The sequence below is a fragment of the Myxozyma melibiosi genome (assembly GCF_037950935.1).
Source record: "Myxozyma melibiosi strain Phaff 52-87 chromosome Unknown BZA70scaffold_5, whole genome shotgun sequence".
Taxonomy (NCBI): Eukaryota; Fungi; Ascomycota; class Lipomycetes; order Lipomycetales; family Lipomycetaceae; genus Myxozyma; species Myxozyma melibiosi.
The window spans coordinates 151,057-171,442 of NW_027042919.1; the positions used below are offsets into that span (position 1 = coordinate 151,057).

At 50.8% G+C, this 20,386-nt stretch overlaps 9 protein-coding genes across 9 annotated transcripts; 4 read left to right on the top strand and 5 right to left on the bottom strand.

Moving 5' to 3' along the window:
- Positions 1 to 470: 470 nt before the first annotated feature.
- On the bottom strand, positions 471 to 2,078 carry BZA70DRAFT_289261 (uncharacterized protein; the record flags this gene model as incomplete). The annotated part of the gene is made up of 1 exon (XM_064914099.1): positions 471 to 2,078. One exon carries the CDS (start codon positions 2,076 to 2,078, stop codon positions 471 to 473), a length of 1,608 nt encoding a protein of 535 aa, XP_064768370.1.
- A 261-nt stretch (positions 2,079 to 2,339) lies between these two features.
- Positions 2,340 to 4,664, bottom strand: BZA70DRAFT_153402 (uncharacterized protein). Its single transcript, XM_064909724.1, has 3 exons — positions 4,625 to 4,664; positions 2,869 to 4,576; positions 2,340 to 2,806 (listed from the first exon to the last, which is right to left on the bottom strand). The coding sequence occupies exons 2-3, from the start codon at positions 4,509 to 4,511 to the stop codon at positions 2,728 to 2,730; spliced, it is 1,722 nt and encodes a 573-aa protein (XP_064768371.1). The 5' UTR covers positions 4,512 to 4,576; positions 4,625 to 4,664; the 3' UTR covers positions 2,340 to 2,727.
- Positions 4,665 to 5,511: 847 nt separating this feature from the next.
- BZA70DRAFT_267186 (uncharacterized protein) lies at positions 5,512 to 7,606 on the bottom strand (the record flags this gene model as incomplete). The annotated part of the gene is made up of 2 exons (XM_064911085.1): positions 5,512 to 7,164; positions 7,193 to 7,606. The coding sequence occupies 2 exons, from the start codon at positions 7,604 to 7,606 to the stop codon at positions 5,512 to 5,514; spliced, it is 2,067 nt and encodes a 688-aa protein (XP_064768372.1).
- Positions 7,607 to 8,164: 558 nt separating this feature from the next.
- BZA70DRAFT_277873 (uncharacterized protein) lies at positions 8,165 to 9,990 on the bottom strand. The gene has a single exon (XM_064912517.1). It carries the CDS (start codon positions 9,846 to 9,848, stop codon positions 8,544 to 8,546), a length of 1,305 nt encoding a protein of 434 aa, XP_064768373.1. The 5' UTR covers positions 9,849 to 9,990; the 3' UTR covers positions 8,165 to 8,543.
- Positions 9,977 to 11,617, top strand: BZA70DRAFT_277874 (uncharacterized protein). Its single transcript, XM_064912518.1, has one exon. The coding sequence runs from the start codon at positions 10,385 to 10,387 to the stop codon at positions 11,360 to 11,362; it is 978 nt and encodes a 325-aa protein (XP_064768374.1). The 5' UTR covers positions 9,977 to 10,384; the 3' UTR covers positions 11,363 to 11,617.
- Positions 11,618 to 12,254: 637 nt separating this feature from the next.
- BZA70DRAFT_277875 (NADPH-dependent D-xylose reductase II,III) lies at positions 12,255 to 13,408 on the top strand. Its single transcript, XM_064912519.1, has one exon. The coding sequence runs from the start codon at positions 12,272 to 12,274 to the stop codon at positions 13,328 to 13,330; it is 1,059 nt and encodes a 352-aa protein (XP_064768375.1). The 5' UTR covers positions 12,255 to 12,271; the 3' UTR covers positions 13,331 to 13,408.
- Positions 13,409 to 13,450: 42 nt separating this feature from the next.
- BZA70DRAFT_153433 (uncharacterized protein) lies at positions 13,451 to 15,507 on the bottom strand. Its single transcript, XM_064909726.1, has 2 exons — positions 15,351 to 15,507; positions 13,451 to 15,277 (listed from the first exon to the last, which is right to left on the bottom strand). Exons 1-2 carry the CDS (start codon positions 15,369 to 15,371, stop codon positions 13,571 to 13,573), a joined length of 1,728 nt encoding a protein of 575 aa, XP_064768376.1. The 5' UTR covers positions 15,372 to 15,507; the 3' UTR covers positions 13,451 to 13,570.
- A 181-nt stretch (positions 15,508 to 15,688) lies between these two features.
- On the top strand, positions 15,689 to 16,363 carry BZA70DRAFT_277880 (uncharacterized protein). The gene is made up of 2 exons (XM_064912520.1): positions 15,689 to 16,056; positions 16,130 to 16,363. Exons 1-2 carry the CDS (start codon positions 15,848 to 15,850, stop codon positions 16,251 to 16,253), a joined length of 333 nt encoding a protein of 110 aa, XP_064768377.1. The 5' UTR covers positions 15,689 to 15,847; the 3' UTR covers positions 16,254 to 16,363.
- On the top strand, positions 16,299 to 20,099 carry BZA70DRAFT_153423 (hydroxymethylglutaryl-coenzyme A reductase-domain-containing protein). Its single transcript, XM_064909725.1, has 2 exons — positions 16,299 to 17,201; positions 17,308 to 20,099. The coding sequence occupies exons 1-2, from the start codon at positions 16,662 to 16,664 to the stop codon at positions 19,969 to 19,971; spliced, it is 3,204 nt and encodes a 1,067-aa protein (XP_064768378.1). The 5' UTR covers positions 16,299 to 16,661; the 3' UTR covers positions 19,972 to 20,099.
- The last annotated feature ends 287 nt before the right edge of the window (positions 20,100 to 20,386 follow it).

Sequence of the window (20,386 nt, forward strand, 5' to 3'; positions counted from 1 at the left end):
CGGACTTAAGGTCACTAAAGTAAAATTAAATGGCTAGCCCGCCTATTTACGCTCCACCTCAAGAATGTCATTGGAGGACATGGTGAAAGGAGGGATAAGCGATGATTAAGGTTGGAAGTGGAAGTAGAAGTGGAAGTGGCAGAGGAAGATCGTAGATGAAGGTCGATTATCAAGAAGACTAAGCCATGCTTCCTTATATTTTACTCTACAGATAGCGCCGTTTTGTCCTCTTGCCAGAAAAGGAGACTTACCAAAAAGAGCGACGGGGGCGGACCTTACGGACGGGGAACTTCTGAATAAATGGAGAATCTTTCATGTAGAAGCTGACCAGTTGATAGTGGTTTCAATGACATGGGAGAGTACTGGCCTGAATTAGAGCATGCTTTAAGTAACGTATCAGACAGAAGAGATTCTTTGAGGTGAGGCGTGGATGGTCAGTCCTAATGGGTCGGGTCGCCAGCCTCGTAACCTCATGTCATAGAGTCAGAAATCATTTTCTCCCGATTCTTTTCTTTGAAGCTCTCCCCAATTTCCTCAGACCTGCACCAGTCGACATGCACATGCTTATACTGTTTCATAAATCGCTTATATGCCTGTTCAGTCACTGACGTCCGGCTTACATCGACAAACCAGGGACTTTCAAGCCTATCTGGCGCCGCGTCCGCAATCTGAAGCAAGCCAGATAGGACATCATCTGTGACGGCTTCGTTTCGGCTCAGGTCGATCGTGTGATAGTGCATCAGATGCTCATGCAATTGAGACGAAAACCGAAGTCCAGGGCAATTCCTCAGCGCAATTCTGCCCCTCCAATATCCGCGTTCCAACACCTCTGCGAAGATCCAATTATTTATAAGCATCGCATCAGTGATCTCGGAGTTGCCACTTAGATCGATAAAAGTTGAATGTTGAAAGATAGATACGCATTTTGTTCCTGCACCAAGTAAGTCTGCAATATGTGGCGACCGGCGAAGCATGATATAATAGCATTTATCACTCAGTAAAGGGAAACCACACGCAAACTCAGTCCCGGAGAAATCAACATGAAGAATGCATTTGCGCTGACGCATATCAAGACACTCTTGCTTTTCATCGTCAGATAACACGTGAAAGTCGCATAGCACAAGTTTCCCAAGATTCGGCATAGCTAGCAAAATCTGGGCCAGCAGATCCTGAGAGATCTCGTGACGAGGACGAGGAGAATAAAAATCCCCATGCACGTCGTCGTTGATGATGAGGTCATGTAGGTTTTCGAACTGCTGGCCCCATCTGAGTTGTTGGCTCTCGATGGTGACTGAAGATCCTGGCTGAACAAGAAATCGTAGGTATTTTATGCCTAGGTGTACCTGACTATTCTCCGCTGCTGCGCAAAAATACGTCATCATCGCATCGAGCGGAATACTAAGCATCTGAACGCCTCGTAAAATCTCCCATACTATTCCAGAGTCAGATTGATCTGAATTGCTCTCGCACTCCCACACCGCAGTATCCCACGTATTCAAGCGCAAATGTATATGTGTGCAAATCTCAGCAAATGTCGCGTAATCCAACAAATCATCAATTAGAGGACTAGAGGACCAATATCGCCACGTAAAGCTGTCCAACGGTATTGTGGGAGAAATTGGATCATAGTCAAGCTTATCTGATGGATCCGCCTGTTCGACCATATCACACAAGTCAACGAACCGATTCCTTGAAATATCGTCATTTCTGATTGCGCGGCATCGAGTAAGGAAGCGCGGCAAAGAAAAATACATTTCCGGGTCGGGTTCTACCATTGAGTCCTCAGGAACAGGACTTTCTTCCTCCAGTATTTGCCAGAAGAGCGGATTCGAAGCGTTGATGCGCACAATCTCTGGTACATTCTTCGCGACGTACGCGATGACACTGTCTTCAGTTATTGCCCCATCTTTGATAAACTCAAACTCGCGCCGAAATGTTTGACTATTACATATGAGCTGGCGCCAAAAGTGCGATAGACTGCACATGGATATCAGAGTCTTGCACGGAAGGTATGAGATGATTAAGAGCAGGATCTCATCAGGCAGGGCCTCGAAATCAAAGTACTTGTTGTCGACCATTTCGAGTGTAAGGATCTCTGTAAATCCTATATCGTCAACTGATCAAGCGTCAATCAAAAGAAATACATTAAGAATCTGATAATAAGAAAAGGAAGGGTGGCGTGTCTGTTCCCGTTGACTGCTGCCCGAAAAGACGCGTCTTCACTGCTTTCTGTCCGTGTTGTTTTGTTTTGTTTTGATTTGTCTTGTTCTGAGGCATTGGTGTTTGTGTTGGTGTGACCCTGTAGGGCTTGCAACACAGACGCACTCTCAGCCTTCTAAGCCAGCTTAACACTTTTGCGCCCTCACACATGAATTTCTTTACATAGTTTGATACTCGCTGCTCTCTGTTGCATCTGGTCTACAGAGAGGGGTTTATCACCACATATAGTTATATATAACGAGTTTTACTCGCAAACCGGCCGAACTACCCAATCGGGAATTTCCATGCATGACATGATTTATTCTAAAGGAATAGTTGCGCAACTACAGCGATAAGAATCAATTAAAGCTATTCATGATCTTATTAAACCGACATTTCTACTTCTTTTGACAGAAGCGCGCACTTTATGCTCTCTTCCCGAATGTGCCTGGGGTAGCCAAATTGTTATAATGATCTTATTATGATCTCATAAGCCAGAATGTATTGTATTTTGAGAGCTCTAATCTATCAACCGGATATTCCTGCATCTTTTCGACAAGTGTGCTCATCGTGTCCCCTTCCCCCACATGTGCCATAGCAGCCAGGACTTCAGTTACTGTCAGGAAGATCAGTGCAAACCAAATTCAGTCAAACATATTAAACATATACTTTTTCCCCATTGTCTTAACCAGATTGTATGTAATACTTCTCGCTAGAGTGCTAGAACCTCTCCTTATCAACATCTTCCATTCACTTTCGTCCGAGCTCTCTCCATCACCCCACCAGTAAAGCTTCACGGACTTATGCTGGTTCTTCGACCTCTTGTATGCCTCTTCAGTCACTGACGTCCGACTGACGTTGACGTCTAAAGGATTCCCGAGCTCCCTCGTCCGATCCACGTCCGCTACCTGAAGCAGTTCAGAAAGAACATGATCCGTGACAGCTTTGTTCTGGCTGATGTCAATTACGCCGAAGTAAATATATAGCCGTTCAAGCAATTGCGATGAAAACTCAAGTCTGGGGCAATTCCTTAGCGCAAGAAGTCCATCACTTCCAAAGAGCCCACCGGGTATATGCTCAGAGGATATATGGTCCAAATAGTCTATAATCATCGTATCAGTGATGTCGGGGTTGTCACTCAGATCGATGAACCATAAGTGCTGAAGCAGGCCTTCAGCCCTTCCTTCTGAACCAAATAAATCTGCAACATGCGGCGACCTTACAAGCGTGAGGAAATGGCACTCTCCTTTGAGTAGCGGGAAGCCGCATTCAAACTCGGTCCCGGAGAAATCAACATGTCTCACATTGCGCATTTCTAGCTTTCCCTGATCACTGCTATCAGAAGAAACAAGAAAATCGTGCAGCTCGAGCATTCTCAGTTCCGGAAAACTCCGCACAAGCTGGGCCAGCATATTCTGAGAAATCTGTGCGCGAGGACGAGGAGGAGAGCAAGAAACCTCATCATCGGAAACATTAAGGCTGAGTACACTTAGACTGTAGAAGGTGCCCAACTCAAGTTGCTTGCTCCGAATATTTACTGGTGATCCCGACTGAGGAAAGAACCGTAGGGAGAAAATACGTAAGCTCTCTTTTTTCTCGGCTGCCGCACAACGTGCAAAAAACGTCATCATATCGCCAAGCGGCATATGAATCGACTCCACACATCTCAAAAACTCCCACGCCACTCGACAATCATATGGATCTGCACTGCTCCCAACCCCCCACACCGCAGGATCCCACGTAGCTAGTTGTAGATTGATAAGGGGCCAGACAAACTTCTCCCTCCAAACAAAGTCTTGTCTCTCCTCCAATATATCTTTAGCAACTTGAAGTAGCTTTTCCTTAATTTGCTCTGGCCAGAGAGGACGACGGGCATTATACACAACTGGTTCTTCACGTTCCAGAGATTTATCATCACCATCATCATCATCATCATATTTGGCCAGGCGGTAGCGGGCAAGGCAGCGCTCCGGGGAAATCAGTATCAAGGGAATCTGAACGTCTTCGAGAGAGTCCTCATCATCCTCGCTCGAACAGCTACCCCCACAGCCTTCGAGCACAGCTTGCATGTGTATGAGATTCGCAGCATACTTCTCGACGTACAAGACTGCACTTTCGTCAGCTGCAGTCTCATCTGCGGAAAATTCAAGATCGCGCCAAAACGTCGGATTATCATGTATCAACCCCCGCCAGAAGTGCGAGTGGTTGCACAAGGCAATCAGCGTCCGAGACGGAACATAGGAGATGATTTCGAGCAAAATCTCGCGCGGCAGGGCCTGGAGACTTCGCTGCTTTTTGTCGATGTCGACCATTCCAAGTACGGTGTTCTCTATTGTACACCAATTTCTGCCTTAACCCCGGGATATCTCACATTCTCCTAAGCCGGGTTAGCGCCTCACCCCACACTCAGCCATACCCTACATACCGTAGCCATTCACTTCTATCGCCGAGAAACACTCGAGAAGGATGCGGACAATTGTACCCCGCGTCGATAGTTAGAAAAAATCTATTGAGAAGCAAACAAGGACATAGAAATTGGCATGTTTCTTCTCGGTCGATTTTCGTCGCAATCACGTCTTCAGTGCCTTCTGTCTGTTTTGTGATGTCGGGAATCTACGCAGGCTCACTCTTAGTCTTCTCGCCAGTATAACAGCACCTTCACACTGAGATCTATTGGAGGTGTATTGATTATCGCTTCTCTTTTGTTGCATATGGATTATAAGCAAAGATGGATAATATATAGTCACGTACTGCTGTAGCCAAGTCATCAGCTACTGCAAGGAAGATCAGTGCAACTCAAATTAATCAGTCTTGTATGGTTCTGTCTTTGTATCAATGATACTCTATGTGACAACATTCATGTGGAAGGGACGATGTTTGACGAACTTGCGTCGTCGCAGGCCGTAAAGCTGTTGTTGGAGAACATAGTGAAACGATAAGCAATGCACAGAGTTACAAATGGAAGTCGAAGTGGAAGCACAAGTCAATATAGAGATCGCAGATGATGGTTGATTACCAGGAAGACCGAGTAAGTCAGGCTTTCTTAAGTTTGACTCTACTGGTTATCGCATTCTATCCTTTCGCCAGAAAGAGCGAGGGGGCCGGACCTTGTGGAAGAGGATCCTTGAAATGAATTGAGATTCTTTCATGTAGAAGCCGACCAGTTTATAGTGGCTCTTACGAGATGGGAGCGTACTGGCCCGAAGAAAAAGCATGCTTCAAGAAGTGAAATATCAGATAAAAGAGACTTTTTGAGGTTAAGCGTGGATGTTCAGTCTCAACTCAATATGCCGGATCGCCAGCTTAGTAGTCTCATAACATAAAGCCAGAAATCGATTCCTCCCACCTCTTTTCTGCTAGACTCTCCCTACTTTCCTCAAGTCCGCACCAGTACGCATGCACAAGCTTATTCTGCTTCATCATCCGCCTGTATGTCTGTTCAGTCATTGACGTCCGACAGACATTGGTTGCTAAGGGATTGCTAAACCTCTTTCTAGCCGCGTCCGCAGTCTGAAGCAAGCCAGATAGGACATCATCTGTGACGGCTTTGTTTCGGCTCAGGTCAATCGTGTGGTAGTGCATCAGATGCTCGTGCAATTGAGACGAGAAGCCAAGTCCGGGGCAATTCCTCAGCGCAAGTTCGCCCGTCAAACACCCCCGTTCATACATGTGGATAAAATAGTTTAACATGATCGCATCAGTGATGTCGGAGTTGCCACTTAGATCGAGAGTTAATGTTCTTGGAAAAACACATAGACCCTTACTGCCTGCTTCAAGCATATTTGCAATATGTGGGGACCGGCAGAGCTTGATAGAATGATATAATCTATCACTCAGTAGAGGGAAACCGCACGCAAACTTGGTCCCGGAGAAATCAACACGAAGGAGACGTTTGCACTGACGCATATCAAGGACCTCTTGCTTTTCCAGCCCACTACCATCATCAGACGACACGTGAAAGTCGCATAGCACAAGCTTCCTCAGGTCAGGCATAGCTTGCAAAATCTGGGCCAGCAGATTCTGAGAAATCTCGTGACGAGGAGGAGGAGAACAAGAATCCCCTTGCTTGGCATCATTAATGATAAGCACTCGTAGACCTTCAAATTTATCGCTATATCTGAGTGGCTTGCTCTCGATAGTAACTGAAGATCCTGGCTGAACAAGGAACCGTAGGTACTCCACACTTGGTTGTACCCGACTATCCTCGACGACTGAGCAAAGAAATGACATCATCGCATCGAGCGGAAGACTGAGCATCCGAGCGCCTCCCAAAATCTCCCTTGCTATTCGAGAATTATATTTATCTTTATTGCTCCCGCACTTCCACACCGTAGTATCCCACGTGTTCAAGCGCAAATGAATATGTGTGCATATCTCACGAAACGACCAGTCCTCAAACATAATATCACTGAGTGGAGAACACAAGTACAAGAATCGAGCCGAAAAGTTATGCCAAACTAGTTCGGAAGAAATCGGATCAAGTTCGCGCTCACCTTTCCATTCCTCCTCAACGGTCTGTTTAGTACACAAGTCAATGAACCGACGCATTGAAATGTTGTCCCTTTTGATTGCGCTGTATCGAGCAAGGAAGCGTGGCAGAGAAAGGAATATCTCTTCGTCGTATTCTACTCTTGAGCCCTCAAGAGCTGGAAGTTCTTCCTCTCGTATCCGCCAGAAGAGCGGATTCATAGCGTTGATACGCACGAATCCCGGCACATTCTTCGCGATGTACGCGACAACACTGTCTTCAGTCACTGTCCCATCTTTGATAAACTCAAATTCGCGCCGAAATGTTTGACTATTGCATATGAGCTCGCGCCAGAAGTGCGATAGACTGCACATGGATACCAGAGTCTTGCACGGAAGGTACGAGATGATTAAGAGCAGGATCTCGCGAGGCAGGGCTTCCAAATCCAAGTACTTGCTCTCGACTGTTTCCGGTACAGAGGAGTTCTCTGTAGCCTCCTGATTTTAAGGTCTTCGCCCGGCAAACCTGAATACCTTCTTCTCTCTTAACTGCGTCGTAGAAGGAAAGAAAGCGCGGCAGAGAAAAAAGAATGACGGACTCAAGCTTCTCTGGTGTTTCATATCTGCGCTTCACGAGGTAATGGATGTCATAATCCACGTACACCAACTCCGGCGTATTTTTCTCGAGGTATTCGACAACTTTCGTTTTTTTTCCGGGCGAGACTCCCTTAGTATCGGCTGATTCCGCAGTCGTGACGTATTCAAGATTGCGCCAAAACACTGGGCTGTTGTGTATAAAATGCCGCCAGAAGGGCGATGTCTTTTGCAGGACTAACAATGTTTCGTACGGGAGGTAGGAGAGAATAAGGAACAGGACCTCGTGAGGCAGGTCCTGAAGCAGGTCCTGGAGCTTGAGGTTTTTGCTGTTGGCCGTCTCCATTTCAGAGCTCTCTGTAGTTTCCATCGGCCAGTAGTTCGGCGAGCAGACTCAAAGCGAACATTAACATGATTGTCGCGCTGTCCGAGAACTACTGCCACATTTGAGAAGATTGGGAGAAGCATCGATAAGATAGCAGATTGCACAAACCCCTCATTAGAGTAAGCATTTTACCCCAGACTCAGCCGGACTCCACTGACTATAGCTGGTTACTGTGACGAAGTCGCGTCGTCGCGCGCCGTAGAGTTGTTGTTGGGTGACATAGTGAGGGGATAGGCGATGAATATTGGTAGAAAAGGAAATGGGAGTTGTAATAAAAGCGCAAGTGATTAGGAAGATAGTAGATGAAGGTTGAAGGTAAGGTTGATTCTCCGGAAGACCGGATAAGTCAGGCTTAATTCTATGTTACTCTACGGGTAGCTCATTCTATTCTCTCGTCGCAAGGAGTCAATCTATTTGCCAAAAAGAGCGAAGGGGCTGGATCTGGTGGAGCAGGGATTCTTGAGGTGCGGCGTGGGTAGCCAGCCTTATGACAGGGGATTGGAGGTGCGGCCGAGTAGCCAGCCTTGTCGCCTCATGACAGTACCTCTGCTGAGCGAACTGGGCGTCTTCATTGACAATTGTGGTCTATAGTCTAGACGATATCTCTGCGTGGGAATGTGTGGTCTATAGTCTAGACGATATTCCAGAGTGGGAATGCAAGATCCCGCGTTTCACTGCAGCGTAGGTAGACAGCATCGACTCGGCGGTGCGGGTGTAGATATAGAAGGCACTTCGCCGAGTAGAGCTGGAGGAGACATTTAAAGTCACTTTGGGTTAAATTCAATGGAAAGAAGAAGACAAAAAATAAGTAGCTTGCGAATTTCTTCGCGCTCATAATTGCGTGTCATGATCCGCAAATATTACACTTAGCATCAAAAAAACTCCATTTGTCAAAGCGCTAGTGAATCCCGATAAGTGTGTCGTCCGCGAGTCCGTCAATCTTGTCACTTAGCTCCAGTTGCAGCAAGCCAGCAGTCTGGATTTCACCGGTCATGCTCTTAACTACTTCTAGTAAATCTGTAAGATGCCGCGATCGGCGTAGCGTGATTCTAGAGCAGTGCTGGTCTAGCAGTGGTAGCCCGTTTTCAAATTCGGATCCAGAAAAATCAACATGACACAGTTGTTTGAAGGAGCGCAGGTCGAGCATCGGTTGCTCGTGTTGCTGTTCGCTGTCGTCATCTGCCAACACGTGAAAATCGCGCAGAACGAGTGCTTGTAGATTTGGCATTATTGACAGCAGTTCGCTCAGATATTTCTGAGAGATCACATGGCGAGGACGATGACAGAGCTGCGAATCCTGATCCTCATCCGGGCAGAGTATGAGTACCTCTATCTTTGCACCAAGCTTAGAAGACTTGAACTGAGGTATATCGCTCTTCGTGACCGTCACTGCTGAGGATCCCGGTGGTGTGGAGAACCTCAAGTAGCTTGTCTGCAATTTTCGGCTGTTTTGCGCGACTCGGCGGAAAAACGTCGTCATCGCGTCTAGCGGCACATGGAGCATCCGAACATGATCTATAATCTCCCACGCTCTGTCACTGACATCTTCTCCTGTCCCTCTTTCTCCTCCCCAGACCTCAGGATCCCACTTGTTTACTCGTAGATCAATCCCGACTGTACGCGTTGTGAAGTACTTGACGAATAACTCCTTCCCGATAAGATCTGAGAGCATGATCTTCCACGGATCGTGCCATTCCAAATCGGTAGCGTGATTTCCTCTGATAATGGCTGCTTTGTAGCGGGATAGGAAGAGCGGCAGGGAGACGTATAGCTCTCTGTCGATTTCCCTAGCGCCGAGCATGTCCCGTTTGCCGCCCAAGGGATCATCATGCCAAAGCATTCTAGTGAGTAGTTCAAACTGAGATTCGTCATAAGGCATCTTGTATCGATTTGACCAACAGCTATTAGCATCCTCCATACCACGATCAAACTGATTCTCAATACTGATGCGCACGATCCCCTCCGCTTTGCTCGTGAAATGCGCGAGGTAATCGGGAACAGTCTTCGCCGGGACATAGGGTATGCTGATCTCAAAGATCTGCAAATACCTCGGATGGCTCATTATCAAATGCTTCCAGGTATCCGAGTAGCCCATCATAGTCCTCATAGCGGGAAATGGGAGGTAGGGAATGATGATCAGCCGGATCTCGTAGGGCAGCAGTTCAAGCAGATCGCGCGGTTTGCTGTCACTCATCTTCGGCATTTTCCGCTGCGATTACCAAGGTGTTGACAACCTCAGTTCTGAGGCACGAAGTCTAGCTCATGCAAATGTTTTGAAAGAGCTTCTGCCACTGATCGTGGGCATTTGCTGGATCTGGGGGATTTGAAAAGGTCGTCTGATAACGATGATCTGCGATAAGCTCCGCATGAACTAGATATGGCTACAAATCCCTTTAATGCAGACAACAGACGTAAGCATCGCCCTGTCAGCTTGCCCAGCATATCAAATCTCCTTTTATTTTCTACAAGCAGATAGATTATTCTTCCTTGGGAGGACGCTCACAATAATACTGTTATTTTGGATATTACTCAGGTCTGCAGTTTGAGAAGGCAACTACTCTTCTTTCCCGTACGTATCAACACAAACGCCTCAGAATATTCCCGCAGACGTAAGCACGACCCTCCCAGCAGGCTGGACTCCACACCGAACTGCGTTTCTCTCTGCGCAAGACGACGCAGTAACGATCCCGGACATACAGCAATCTATTCAACGAGGTACAAACCCGGTATAAGATTGAAATGGCGCATCCGTCACCGTCGCCGTATTACTCGCTTCTGGCGACGCAGCAGCAGAGCAACGCTCCGCCTCCACTGCCTCCGTTCCCCGGCTCGCCCCAGCAACAGCATCATCAACAGCATCAGCAGCAAGGACTACAACCTGGACTACCACCATTATCAGCACCGTCCTACTCTGTCGGGGGTAGTGGAGCGTCGTCGATGCCGTTGCAGTATACGGCCTCTACGATGCTACCGCAGGGTAATGCGCAATATCAGCAATCGACCGTAGCGCCGCCAGAATATCACAATCTTCCGCAGGTCCAGCAGCGGAAACCGGTGGCAGTTGCACCAGCATCACCAGCGATCCCGCGCCGACAACAGACGCCGCAGTCACCGCAGTCGCCTAGGCGAGTGGGCGCGGGAGCGGATGGATCGCCGCTGGGAGGCGTCGGAGGAGGAGCAGGCGGACAGTTTGTGCCGGCATCACTAAAAGACAAGTCGCGCGGAGATCTGGCGCAGCTGCTAGAGGACGATGCGGTGCTTACGGCTTACTTTGAGGCTACGCATCCGGCGTCGGTGAGCCATCGCGAGGCGGTAGAGACGCTGGCTGGCAAGATTGCCGCCTCGGGGACGCGGATCAATGCGAAGGAGGAGACGCTGAGCAGTCGTCGGACGACGGTGGAGAAGCAGCTGCGGGAGGCGCAGAAGCAGGACGACGTGTGGCATGCGCGGGAGAAGGAGATGTATGCGGCACTGCAGCCGTACTCGAGCAGTGGCCTGAAGGCGCGGTTGAGTGCTGCTACGGCGGAGGCCGAGCAGGTGTCGGAGGCGCTCGCGGGATCATTTTTGGATATGAGTGGGAGCAGCAGTCGCGGAGGGCTGGATGCAGGACAGTTTGTGAGGGATTACAGGCAGGTGAGGAAGATATTCCATCTGCGGAAGGAGAGGCTCGAGCGGTGGAAGGAGGAGCGGGTCGGCGGGGCGAGTGTGCGGAGGTAGGGCAGCCATGATGGAATGGTGGGGAGGATTGCATCAGGAGAGAGAGAGACTAGACGAGGCCAGACGCGATGGACGAGTAGGTGAAATAGCCGGGGATGGCTGAGGAGGGGGAGGGGTGAATCAGGACGCAGGGTATTTACGCCGACATATGCCGCGAGGACAGGGCGTAATATAATACAGCTACAGCTGTAGTTATGTCTTAGTTGAAGTAGACTACAACCAATAAATACAGCACAGACACAGTGCAAACCAGAACAACTCGGTGCAGAGGATAGCAGAGGTATCTCGGACGAGTATACTAAAGAGGAAGAACGAAGGTTTACTTATGCGGCTCAGAAGGGCAAGCGCGGTAAGGTGTTGATTAGGGTAATATCTCCGTTTACCCGCTCGCTTGCTGCGCACTCTACAAACTTAGCCGCCGGGGGCGGGTCTCACCTGCTGCTGCTGCGCGGAGGAGGCAGGGAATTGTCAGGGAAGAGGGAGGTTATGAGAGACAGAGGACCGGGCAGTGATGGTCTGCGTCTGTGTATGTCGGGACGAGAGCGTGGAGCGGAGGAAGGCTAAGAGCGGTTAAAATGGAGCGAGCACTGTGAATAGCCGGCTTTTCGCGTCTGCTTGACTGCTTTCCCCTTTGGGCAGTGCTCCGGGGTCGCTCTTGTTCTTCTTTTCTGTGGTATTATTCTCTTGTTTGGATGATTTCTTTTGTAATAGCGCAATTGACCGAATAATATACAAATATAACCACTTCAATCACTTCATCACCTCCAACTTCCCCTTCCTCCTCTTTCTCTCCCTCTGCTGCTCGTTCTCCGCCCTCACGGCCGGCCTCACTGGTTAAATTGCCTCCGCCGCACCCACCCCGCCCTGGCCTATATAAACATCTCCTCCCACCCTCCTCGCCTGCTCCAGATGTTTGTCCTTCGCGCCTCTCTCCGTCTCCTACCTGCTTCCTCATCCATCGCTCGCCCCTCTTTCTCTCTCTTCAAACGCACAATGGTCTCTACCCCCTCCGTCACCCTCTCCGGCTCCGGCCAGCAGATGCCCCTCGTCGGCTTCGGCATCTGGAAAGTTCCCCAGGAAACCTGCGCCGACACCGTCTACAACGCCATCAAGTCCGGATACCGTCTCTTCGACGGCGCCCAGGACTACGGCAACGAGAAGGAGGCCGGTGAAGGTGTCCGCCGCGCGATCGCCGACGGTCTCGTCAAGCGCGAGGAGCTCTTCATCACCTCCAAGCTCTGGAACACTTACCACTCCAAGGAGCACGTCCTCACCATGACCAAGAAGTCGCTCGCCGACTGGGGTCTTGACTACTTCGACCTCTGGCTCATCCACTTCCCCATCTCGCAAAAGTACGTCGATCCCGCCGAGCGCTACCCTCCCAACCTCCTCTACGACGTCGACAAGGGAACCATGGAGTTCGAGGACGTCCCCTTGTCCGAGACCTGGGCTGAGTTTGAGAAGGCCGTCGAGCTCGGATACGCAAAGAACATTGGAATCTCCAACTGCGCCGGTGCTCTCCTCATCGATCTCCTCCGCTACGCCAAGATCCGCCCCTCCGTCCTCCAGATCGAGCACCACCCCTACCTCACCCAGCCCAAGCTGATCGCTCTCGCCAAGCAGCAGAACATCGCCATCACCGGCTACTCCTCCTTCGGGCCCCAGTCCTTCCTCGAGATGGGCTCCGAGGCCGCGCTCAAGACCCCCTTGCTCCTCGAGCACGCCCTCATCTCCTCGATCGCGACCGCCCACTCCAAGACCCCCGCCCAGGTCATCCTGCGCTGGGCCACCCAGCGCGGCATCGCCGTCATTCCCAAGTCAAACAACCCCAACCGTTTGGCCGAGAACTTGTCGCACACCGACTTTGATCTCACCCAGGCCGAGCTCGACTCCATTTCGGCTCTCAACATCGGCCTTCGCTTCAACGACCCTGCTGACTGGCCCGGCCAGATCTACATCTTTGCTTAATTTAGTTTATTTTGTAATTATTTGTATATGTAGTTTGTGAATACACTTGATCTTTGCACAATGCTTTTCGATCGTAAATGCATCATCATCATTGAACTCGTAAAAACTTTGCTCATGCGGAGAGCTACGCCCGATCTGCAGCCATCCAGACCCTTACCCGACGAACCAAATACGGCCTATGATGTCAACCCGCTGACAGACATACAGACATACATAACTTTTATTCCAAACTATTTACACCTATCTTGTCCGAATGACACCCGCAGCAACCAGCAGCTCAATCTTCCGTCTGACCTCAGGGTTCTTCATATGGTTGTTGAGCGCCATCGGGTTGTCTTTCGCCTGGCCCAAGATCGACTGCATCACGGGATCGCTCAGGATCGAGACAACCTCGGGGTCCTTGCTAATGCGCTCCATCGCCTGCTCCTCCGTCTCGCCCGCCTGTCGCTGGAACCGCTGCGTGTACGCCTTCTGCCGCAGCTGCTCAATCTCATGCGCGCTCTGTCCGGTACTGTCCTTCGCCGTAGCCTCCTTCAGCGTCTCTAAGCAGCCGACGTAGTCGCGCATCGCAAACTGCGCGTTGGCCTTGCGAATGTAGGCGCGCACAAAGTTAGGGTCCTTCTGGATCGCAATGTCGCAATCCTTCACGGCCTCGGGGAACGACAACAGTTTCGAGTACGCCGCAGCGCGGTTAGAGTATCCTCGTGCGTCCTCGGGCGCGCGCTTGATCATCTCCGTGTACGCCTTCACTGCACCGGGCCAGTCCGCAGCCTTGAAAAACGCGTTTCCTTCCTCGCGCGCAGCCTCGGCCTTCTCGGGATCTATGTAGGCCTCGATATCCTTCTGCTTCTTCTCCTTCTCCACCGCGCGCAGCTTGTTGAGCACGTCCGGCGTCCGGTGCTCGGTCAGCGAACGGTTGTAGTACTCGATCGACTTCTCAAGATCGCCGAGCTTGTGGTACGCGGTTCCGATCCGGCCAAACGACTTGGCGATGATCTTGTAGTCCGTCCGCGACTCGCGGCCTTCCTCGATAGCCTTCTCGCAGGTCTTGATGCAGCCCTCAAGATCTCCCTTCTCAAACTCGGCAGCCGCAAGGTTGTTCAGGTATGTCACGTCCTTGAACAGATCCCACGCCTTTTGGTAGTGCGCAATCGCATCGTCAAATTGTCGCGACTTGTACGAGGCGTTTCCGAGCGCCTTCTCCGCATCAGCCTCCTTCTTTGCCTTTGCGGACTTGTCCTCCTCCTCCGGCTCTGGCTCCGGTACCGGCTCAGGAGCAGGCTCGGGCGCCTTCGTGGCTGGCTCCTCGGCGGGCTTCGCGTCCGACATTGGCACGTCCGCGTCGCCACCAGGGCCGTTGGGCATCTGCATGTTGAGTCCGAGCAAAACAGAAATGACCTGCATAAGTCTTGGATCGGACATCATCTCCTGGCTCATGGACTGTGGGTTCTTCTGCATCTTCTTGAGCTTCTCGACGAACGCCGGGTCGGCAAGGTATGGGCTTGTCTGCGAGTTACCCGCAAGCTTGGCCCACATCGTGCTGTCGTCAAACATCTGGCCGAGACCCATGTCGGGTGTGGTGCCGTCCTCGGCGGCCTCGGCGGCAATCGCGTCGTTGACAGACTTCAGACCAGACTTTGCCTGCGCGTTCGCGGGATCGATCTTGAGAGCTTCCTCGTAGGCATCGAGCGCAGCAACAAGGTCTCCGTGACCGTGCAGAGCGGCGGCCTTACGCGTGTATCCCTTCGCCCAGGCAGGGTTTATCTTGATGCACTCCTCGGCGTCGGCGAGCGCGGAGGTGTAGTCGTGCTTAGCGGCATAGGAGCCTGATCGGTTCGAGTACAGGATGTGGTTTGGCGTGGGAGAGGCCGCAATTGCAGCGGTAAAGGACTGGATAGCCGAGTCGTAGTCCTTTGCCGCGAACGCAGCGTTTCCTTGTGCCTTGAGCTGTATACAGAAAGAGAGGTTAGATGGATCATGGAGAGGGCAGCAGAGTACAGCGAGTGCACAAGACACGTACCTGTTCAGCTTCTGAAGACATTGATGATTATGCTATGCTACTCTGAATATGAAAAATGCAAAGAGCAAGAGGGCAGATTGAGTAAACAATATATCTGGCTGAAGATCAAAGAGCAGAGACAGAAGTTGGGGTAGGCAATGAATTTTATTGTCGAACTTCAACTTGGCCTCGAAAAGTTCCAGAAGATCCCGGTGGACTCTGTGAGGAGAGTCCCTCAGGCCGGGTAATGCTTACTGTCTCCTGAGGGACTTGTGTGAATCACGTGCTGAGCGCTGGTGGTTTGTCGGCTGTGGTCAATATTGCTGTTGTTGCTCTGCAGCTGTGTTTGGGATAGTTGGTCGCGTTATGTCGTTGTCAGGGTGAGTCTTCTGTGGACTTGAATATGGACTGTTTATTGTACTTCTACTGACACTGGGTGAAGGTTCGACTCGGCGTATATACCATGGGGCTACGAAGCACCGGACTTTCCGTCTCTGTCGTGGCCGACGACGTCGCGCATGGACACAAAGTACTACCTCTATTATCGGCAGGACATCTGGAAGTTTACATGTCTGTGGACGATCATTATCTATGAAGCCGTGCATTTTGTTGCGGGTTCGTGGGTGGTCTTGATGAATAGGAGATTAAAGTCGCTGGTCATTCTGGCGATCTACATGTTTATCGGCGGCGTGGGCGCCGTCATCAGTGGCAGTATAGTTGGTGCAATGTGAGTAGTGTTTGCTGTTATGCTTTTGCCGTGCGCATTAGTCTCTCGACTCTGACTATAATCTTTATTCTAGTCTTGGACTTATCTACAGTGCGGGATCGCTGCAGATGTCGACATGGATTCCTTTCGTGTGGGCGGTCGTGCAAGTTCTGACGTTGATTATGACTTCTTATTCCATGACCGCGTCGGTGATGTGACGCTGCTCTATCTTTCTTCTTGTTGTTGCATTTGGGCGTGGGTGTGTTTTTGAGATGTACATTACTATGGGCTCCGGGCGTTGGTTGTCGTTATTCAAATTGATCCTCAGTAAATCACTCAGTAGAGATCTACTTACTAAGCACTTACTCAACTTGGTTTGTCAGCGAGAAATGAATTACCGAAAGCGGCACCGAGCCTCCCAAATTGGACAAGCGAACCCGAGCCCGAACTGGTCCCAAAAAATAATTAAGGTTTCGAGGCCAGCGACCGGGCCTCTCCTGGCTTTTTGACTGAGACCCTCTCCTCCTCCTCTGCTCCTCCCCGTCCGCTCCTCCACCTCCTCCTCCTCCTCTTCCTCTCTTCGCGCACCCTTCTCTCTCTTCCCCATCTCTCTCCTGCCGTCCGCCATGGCGAGCGCTGTTGGCCGCGTCCTGGCCGCCATTGCCCGGCCCTCTTCCACCCACCCCATCCACACTATCGTCTTCATAGGCTTCCTCGCCTCCACCGCATACCTCTCCATCCTCAACATCTCTGTCCCCAATTCCGCTTCCCAGCTCCTGCCCGCGCACATCTACCGCTCCTCGCCTGCTGCTGAATGGAAACAAATTGACGACCCGGCAAAGTACTCCGCTGCCGCGCACTACGCCTTCCTGCAACTGCACTTCCAGCGAGACTCAGCTGACGCGCCTCTACCCGACGTCAACTCCACCGTTCCCGTTCTCAGCTCCTCCCTCGGACGCGACATCGTCGTTCCTACGCTTATTCCTTATGACTCTCTTGAGGATTGGATTGAGAACGCGCGTGAATTGATCCCCTTCTACGGCTCTGACAACCTCACCGCCCCTGACTCTCCGTCGTGGGTCTGGCATCTATCTAGCTCCCGACGCGGCTTCGTCTGGCTCGAGTGGTTCAAGTTCAGCTACGCGAGATTCGTCCAGCAGTTTCACGTATGTTCCATTATCTTTCTTCTATTAGTTTATTTTGTGAAACTGTCTTTGTTCCCTTTCTTCATGTGTCTAACTGGTTCCCCTTATCGGGTCTTTTTCACTATAGCGCGCCGAGACTTTTGACGTTGCAATCATGACCCTTGCCTACGCCGCCATGCACCTCACCTTCGTTTCGCTCTTCCTGTCGATGCGCAAGGTCGGCTCTCACTTCTGGCTCTTTGTCACCGTTATCATGTCGTCCTCGTTCGCGTTCCTCTTTGCTCTCGTGACCACCTCCTACATGGGCGTGCCTATCAACATGGTCCTTCTTTCTGAGGGTCTGCCTTTCCTCGTCGTCACCGTCGGATTCGAGGGCTATAACACGCTTGCGCGTGCTGCTCTCAACCACTCAAAGGTACCCAACTTGAGCGATGTCGTCAGCGCCGTCCAGCGCGTCGGTCCCAAGATCTGCGTTGACTATCTCATGGAACTCGTTGTCTTTATCGCTGGCGCCTTGTCTGGCGTCGGAGGCCTGAGTCAGTTTTGTTTCCTTGCGACTTGGATTTTGGTTTTTGATTTTGCCATGCTCTTTACGTTTTATACTGCTATCATCAGTATCAAACTCGAGTTCAACCGTATCAAGCGACATGTTTCTATCCGTAAGGCGCTCGAGGAAGACGGTGTGTCTGAGCGAGTTGCCGAGAGCTTTGCCGAGAGTGTCGATGAGAGCGAGAACAAGATCCAGCCGAATGGCGAGACGGTCATTTTCGGCAAGACGTTCAAGGATTCGTCAATCTCAAAATTCAAGACCTTTATGGTTATCGCTTTTGCCTTGGTCAACCTGTTCAACCTCACGACTGCGCCGTTCAGAGAGCATAGCAAGGGTGTTGTTGACCCGTCCTCGGTGGTTTCGACCTTGTCTACACTTTCTTCGGACGCTTACCTGCTTGAGGATACGGCTGTCGTCACTGTCTTTTCGCCCATGGAGTACTATCTGTTACCAAAGTCGTCTGAGTTTGAGAACGCGGTCAATTCCATCTTTGAGTCGTGGTCGCGCACGATTGGTGATCCCGTGCTCAGCAAGTGGGCAGCTGTCGTGCTCATCATCTCAGTTGGCTTGAACATGTACCTGTTCAAGGTCAGCCAGTACAGCGCCACACCGCAGATTAAGATTGTCGAGAAGATTGTTGAAGTGCCGAGCAAAAGTGTGTCTAGCACTTCTGGCTCTACGACCACGTACTCCAACGGGCTTTCTAGCTCCCGCGACTCTGACTCTGACAAGGACTCTGACGATGGGGGTATGGAGCTCACGATCAAGCCCAAGAAGGCTGCTCTTATGCCGGTTGACGATGCCGTCGCGCTAGTTAAGGCCGGCCGCACTAAGGAACTTTCGGATGAGGACATTATCTCGCTTACCAAGAGCGGAAAGATCCCTCTTTACGCTCTCGAGAAGCAGCTCGGTGACTGTACGCGGGCGGTGTATATCCGCCGTGCTGTGGTCTCACGGTCGATGGAGGATGGCAAGCTCGAAGGCTCGAGTCTGCCGTACTTGCACTATGATTTCACAAGAGTGCTTGGTGCTTGCTGCGAGAACGTTATTGGATTCATGCCTATTCCTGTTGGACTTGCTGGTCCATTGGTCATTGACGGCAAGAAGTTTTACATCCCGATGGCTACCACCGAGGGATGTCTTGTTGCGTCGACGATGCGTGGTTGCAAGGCTATGAACGCGGGTGGTGGTGTCACCACTGTCTTGCTTCAAGACGGAATGACTCGTGGCCCAGCTGTTCGATTCCCCAACTTGACGCGTGCTGGTGCTGCCAAGCTGTGGCTTGATTCTGAGGAAGGCCAGCGGACTATGAAGAAGGCGTTTGACTCCACTTCGCGATTTGCGCGGTTAAGTTCGCTTAAGACTGCTATTGCGGGATCGACGCTGTTTATCCGGTTCCGAACAACTACTGGAGATGCTATGGGAATGAATATGATTTCAAAGGGTACTGAGCACGCGCTCAAGTACATGGCCGAGCAGGCTGGGTTCCCTGATATGGAGGTTGTCTCTATTTCAGGAAACTACTGCACGGATAAGAAGGCAGCCGCCGTCAACTGGATCGAGGGACGCGGCAAGAGTGTTGTCGCTGAGGCTCTTGTCCCTGGCCATGTTGTGCGAAGTGTTCTCAAGTCCGACGTTGACGCGTTGGTGGAGTTGAATGTGACGAAGAATTTGATGGGTAGTGCGATGGCTGGAAGCGTGGGTGGTTTCAACGCCCAGGCTGCTAACCTCGTTACTGCAATCTATCTGGCGACTGGTCAGGACCCCGCGCAGAACGTCGAGAGTTCGAACTGCATTACGCTTATGAAGAATGTCGGCGGTGATTTGCAGATCTCGGTGTCGATGCCGTCTATCGAGGTCGGAACTATTGGTGGTGGTACTATTCTCGAGCCGCAGTCGGCGATGCTGGACTTGCTCGGAATCCGCGGTCCTCACCCGACTAACCCTGGTGAGAACGCGCGCCAGTTAGCGAAGATTGTTGCGGCCGGTGTTTTGGCAGGCGAGCTTTCGCTTTGCTCGGCTCTGGCAGCCGGTCATTTGGTGCAGAGTCATATGGCGCTCAACCGATCTGCTCCGGCTACTCGGGCGACGACGCCTGGACCGAGTCCGACTGAGAATATCACCATCTCTGCTGCTCCTGCTGCCGCGGCCAATATCTCGGTAGCAGGCATCAACGGTGCTGCGCAGTCGCCTGCGGACTTGGCGCGGTTACAGAAGGGTTCACAGATCTGCTTTGCTTAGACCACGTCTGGAAATGAAAACGACGAACCAGCATGGGACCGAGAAGAGAGAGAGAGATCTTATATCAAAGAGACGAAAATGATCAAGTCAAAACTATGTATATGCTGATGGTGTGGCCAGGAATTTGCACGGGTTGTCCTATTCATTACTTTTATCTTTTTCCATATCTTTTTCCAAAAAAAAGTGCTCGATGGAGTATGTGGTTTCTCTCTTCTTTTGTCAGTCTTGTTTGTTACAGTTAGTGTCAAAAAACTTATGATTTGCTTTTCGCGTTCTTGCTTGTATGCTTATTTTTTATATCAATTACTTTTACTCTGGGAAAGGTTCATCGCATTTGTTTCGTGTCTTTCTTTTGTTTTGTTTCTCTTAGCCCGCCATACTTTCTTATATTTTCCTTCTATCTCTTCATTACTGA

Coding starts and splice junctions, on each gene's coding strand:
- BZA70DRAFT_277873 (XM_064912517.1), bottom strand. CDS start 9,848: ATGCCGAAGATGAGTGACAGCAAACCGCGCGATCTGCTTGAACTGCTG.
- BZA70DRAFT_277875 (XM_064912519.1), top strand. CDS start 12,272: ATGTTTGTCCTTCGCGCCTCTCTCCGTCTCCTACCTGCTTCCTCATCC.
- BZA70DRAFT_153402 (XM_064909724.1), bottom strand. CDS start 4,511: ATGGTCGACATCGACAAAAAGCAGCGAAGTCTCCAGGCCCTGCCGCGC. Junction 2,807..2,868: donor GTTAAGACAATGGGGAAAAA/GTATATGTTTAA, acceptor CAGTAACTGAAG/TCCTGGCTGCTATGGCACAT.
- BZA70DRAFT_153433 (XM_064909726.1), bottom strand. CDS start 15,371: ATGTCTTCAGAAGCTGAACAG. Junction 15,278..15,350: donor TGTCTTCAGAAGCTGAACAG/GTACGTGTCTTG, acceptor TTCTGTATACAG/CTCAAGGCACAAGGAAACGC.
- BZA70DRAFT_277880 (XM_064912520.1), top strand. CDS start 15,848: ATGGACACAAAGTACTACCTCTATTATCGGCAGGACATCTGGAAGTTT. Junction 16,057..16,129: donor GGCAGTATAGTTGGTGCAAT/GTGAGTAGTGTT, acceptor TCTTTATTCTAG/TCTTGGACTTATCTACAGTG.
- BZA70DRAFT_153423 (XM_064909725.1), top strand. CDS start 16,662: ATGGCGAGCGCTGTTGGCCGCGTCCTGGCCGCCATTGCCCGGCCCTCT. Junction 17,202..17,307: donor GATTCGTCCAGCAGTTTCAC/GTATGTTCCATT, acceptor TTTTCACTATAG/CGCGCCGAGACTTTTGACGT.
- BZA70DRAFT_277874 (XM_064912518.1), top strand. CDS start 10,385: ATGGCGCATCCGTCACCGTCGCCGTATTACTCGCTTCTGGCGACGCAG.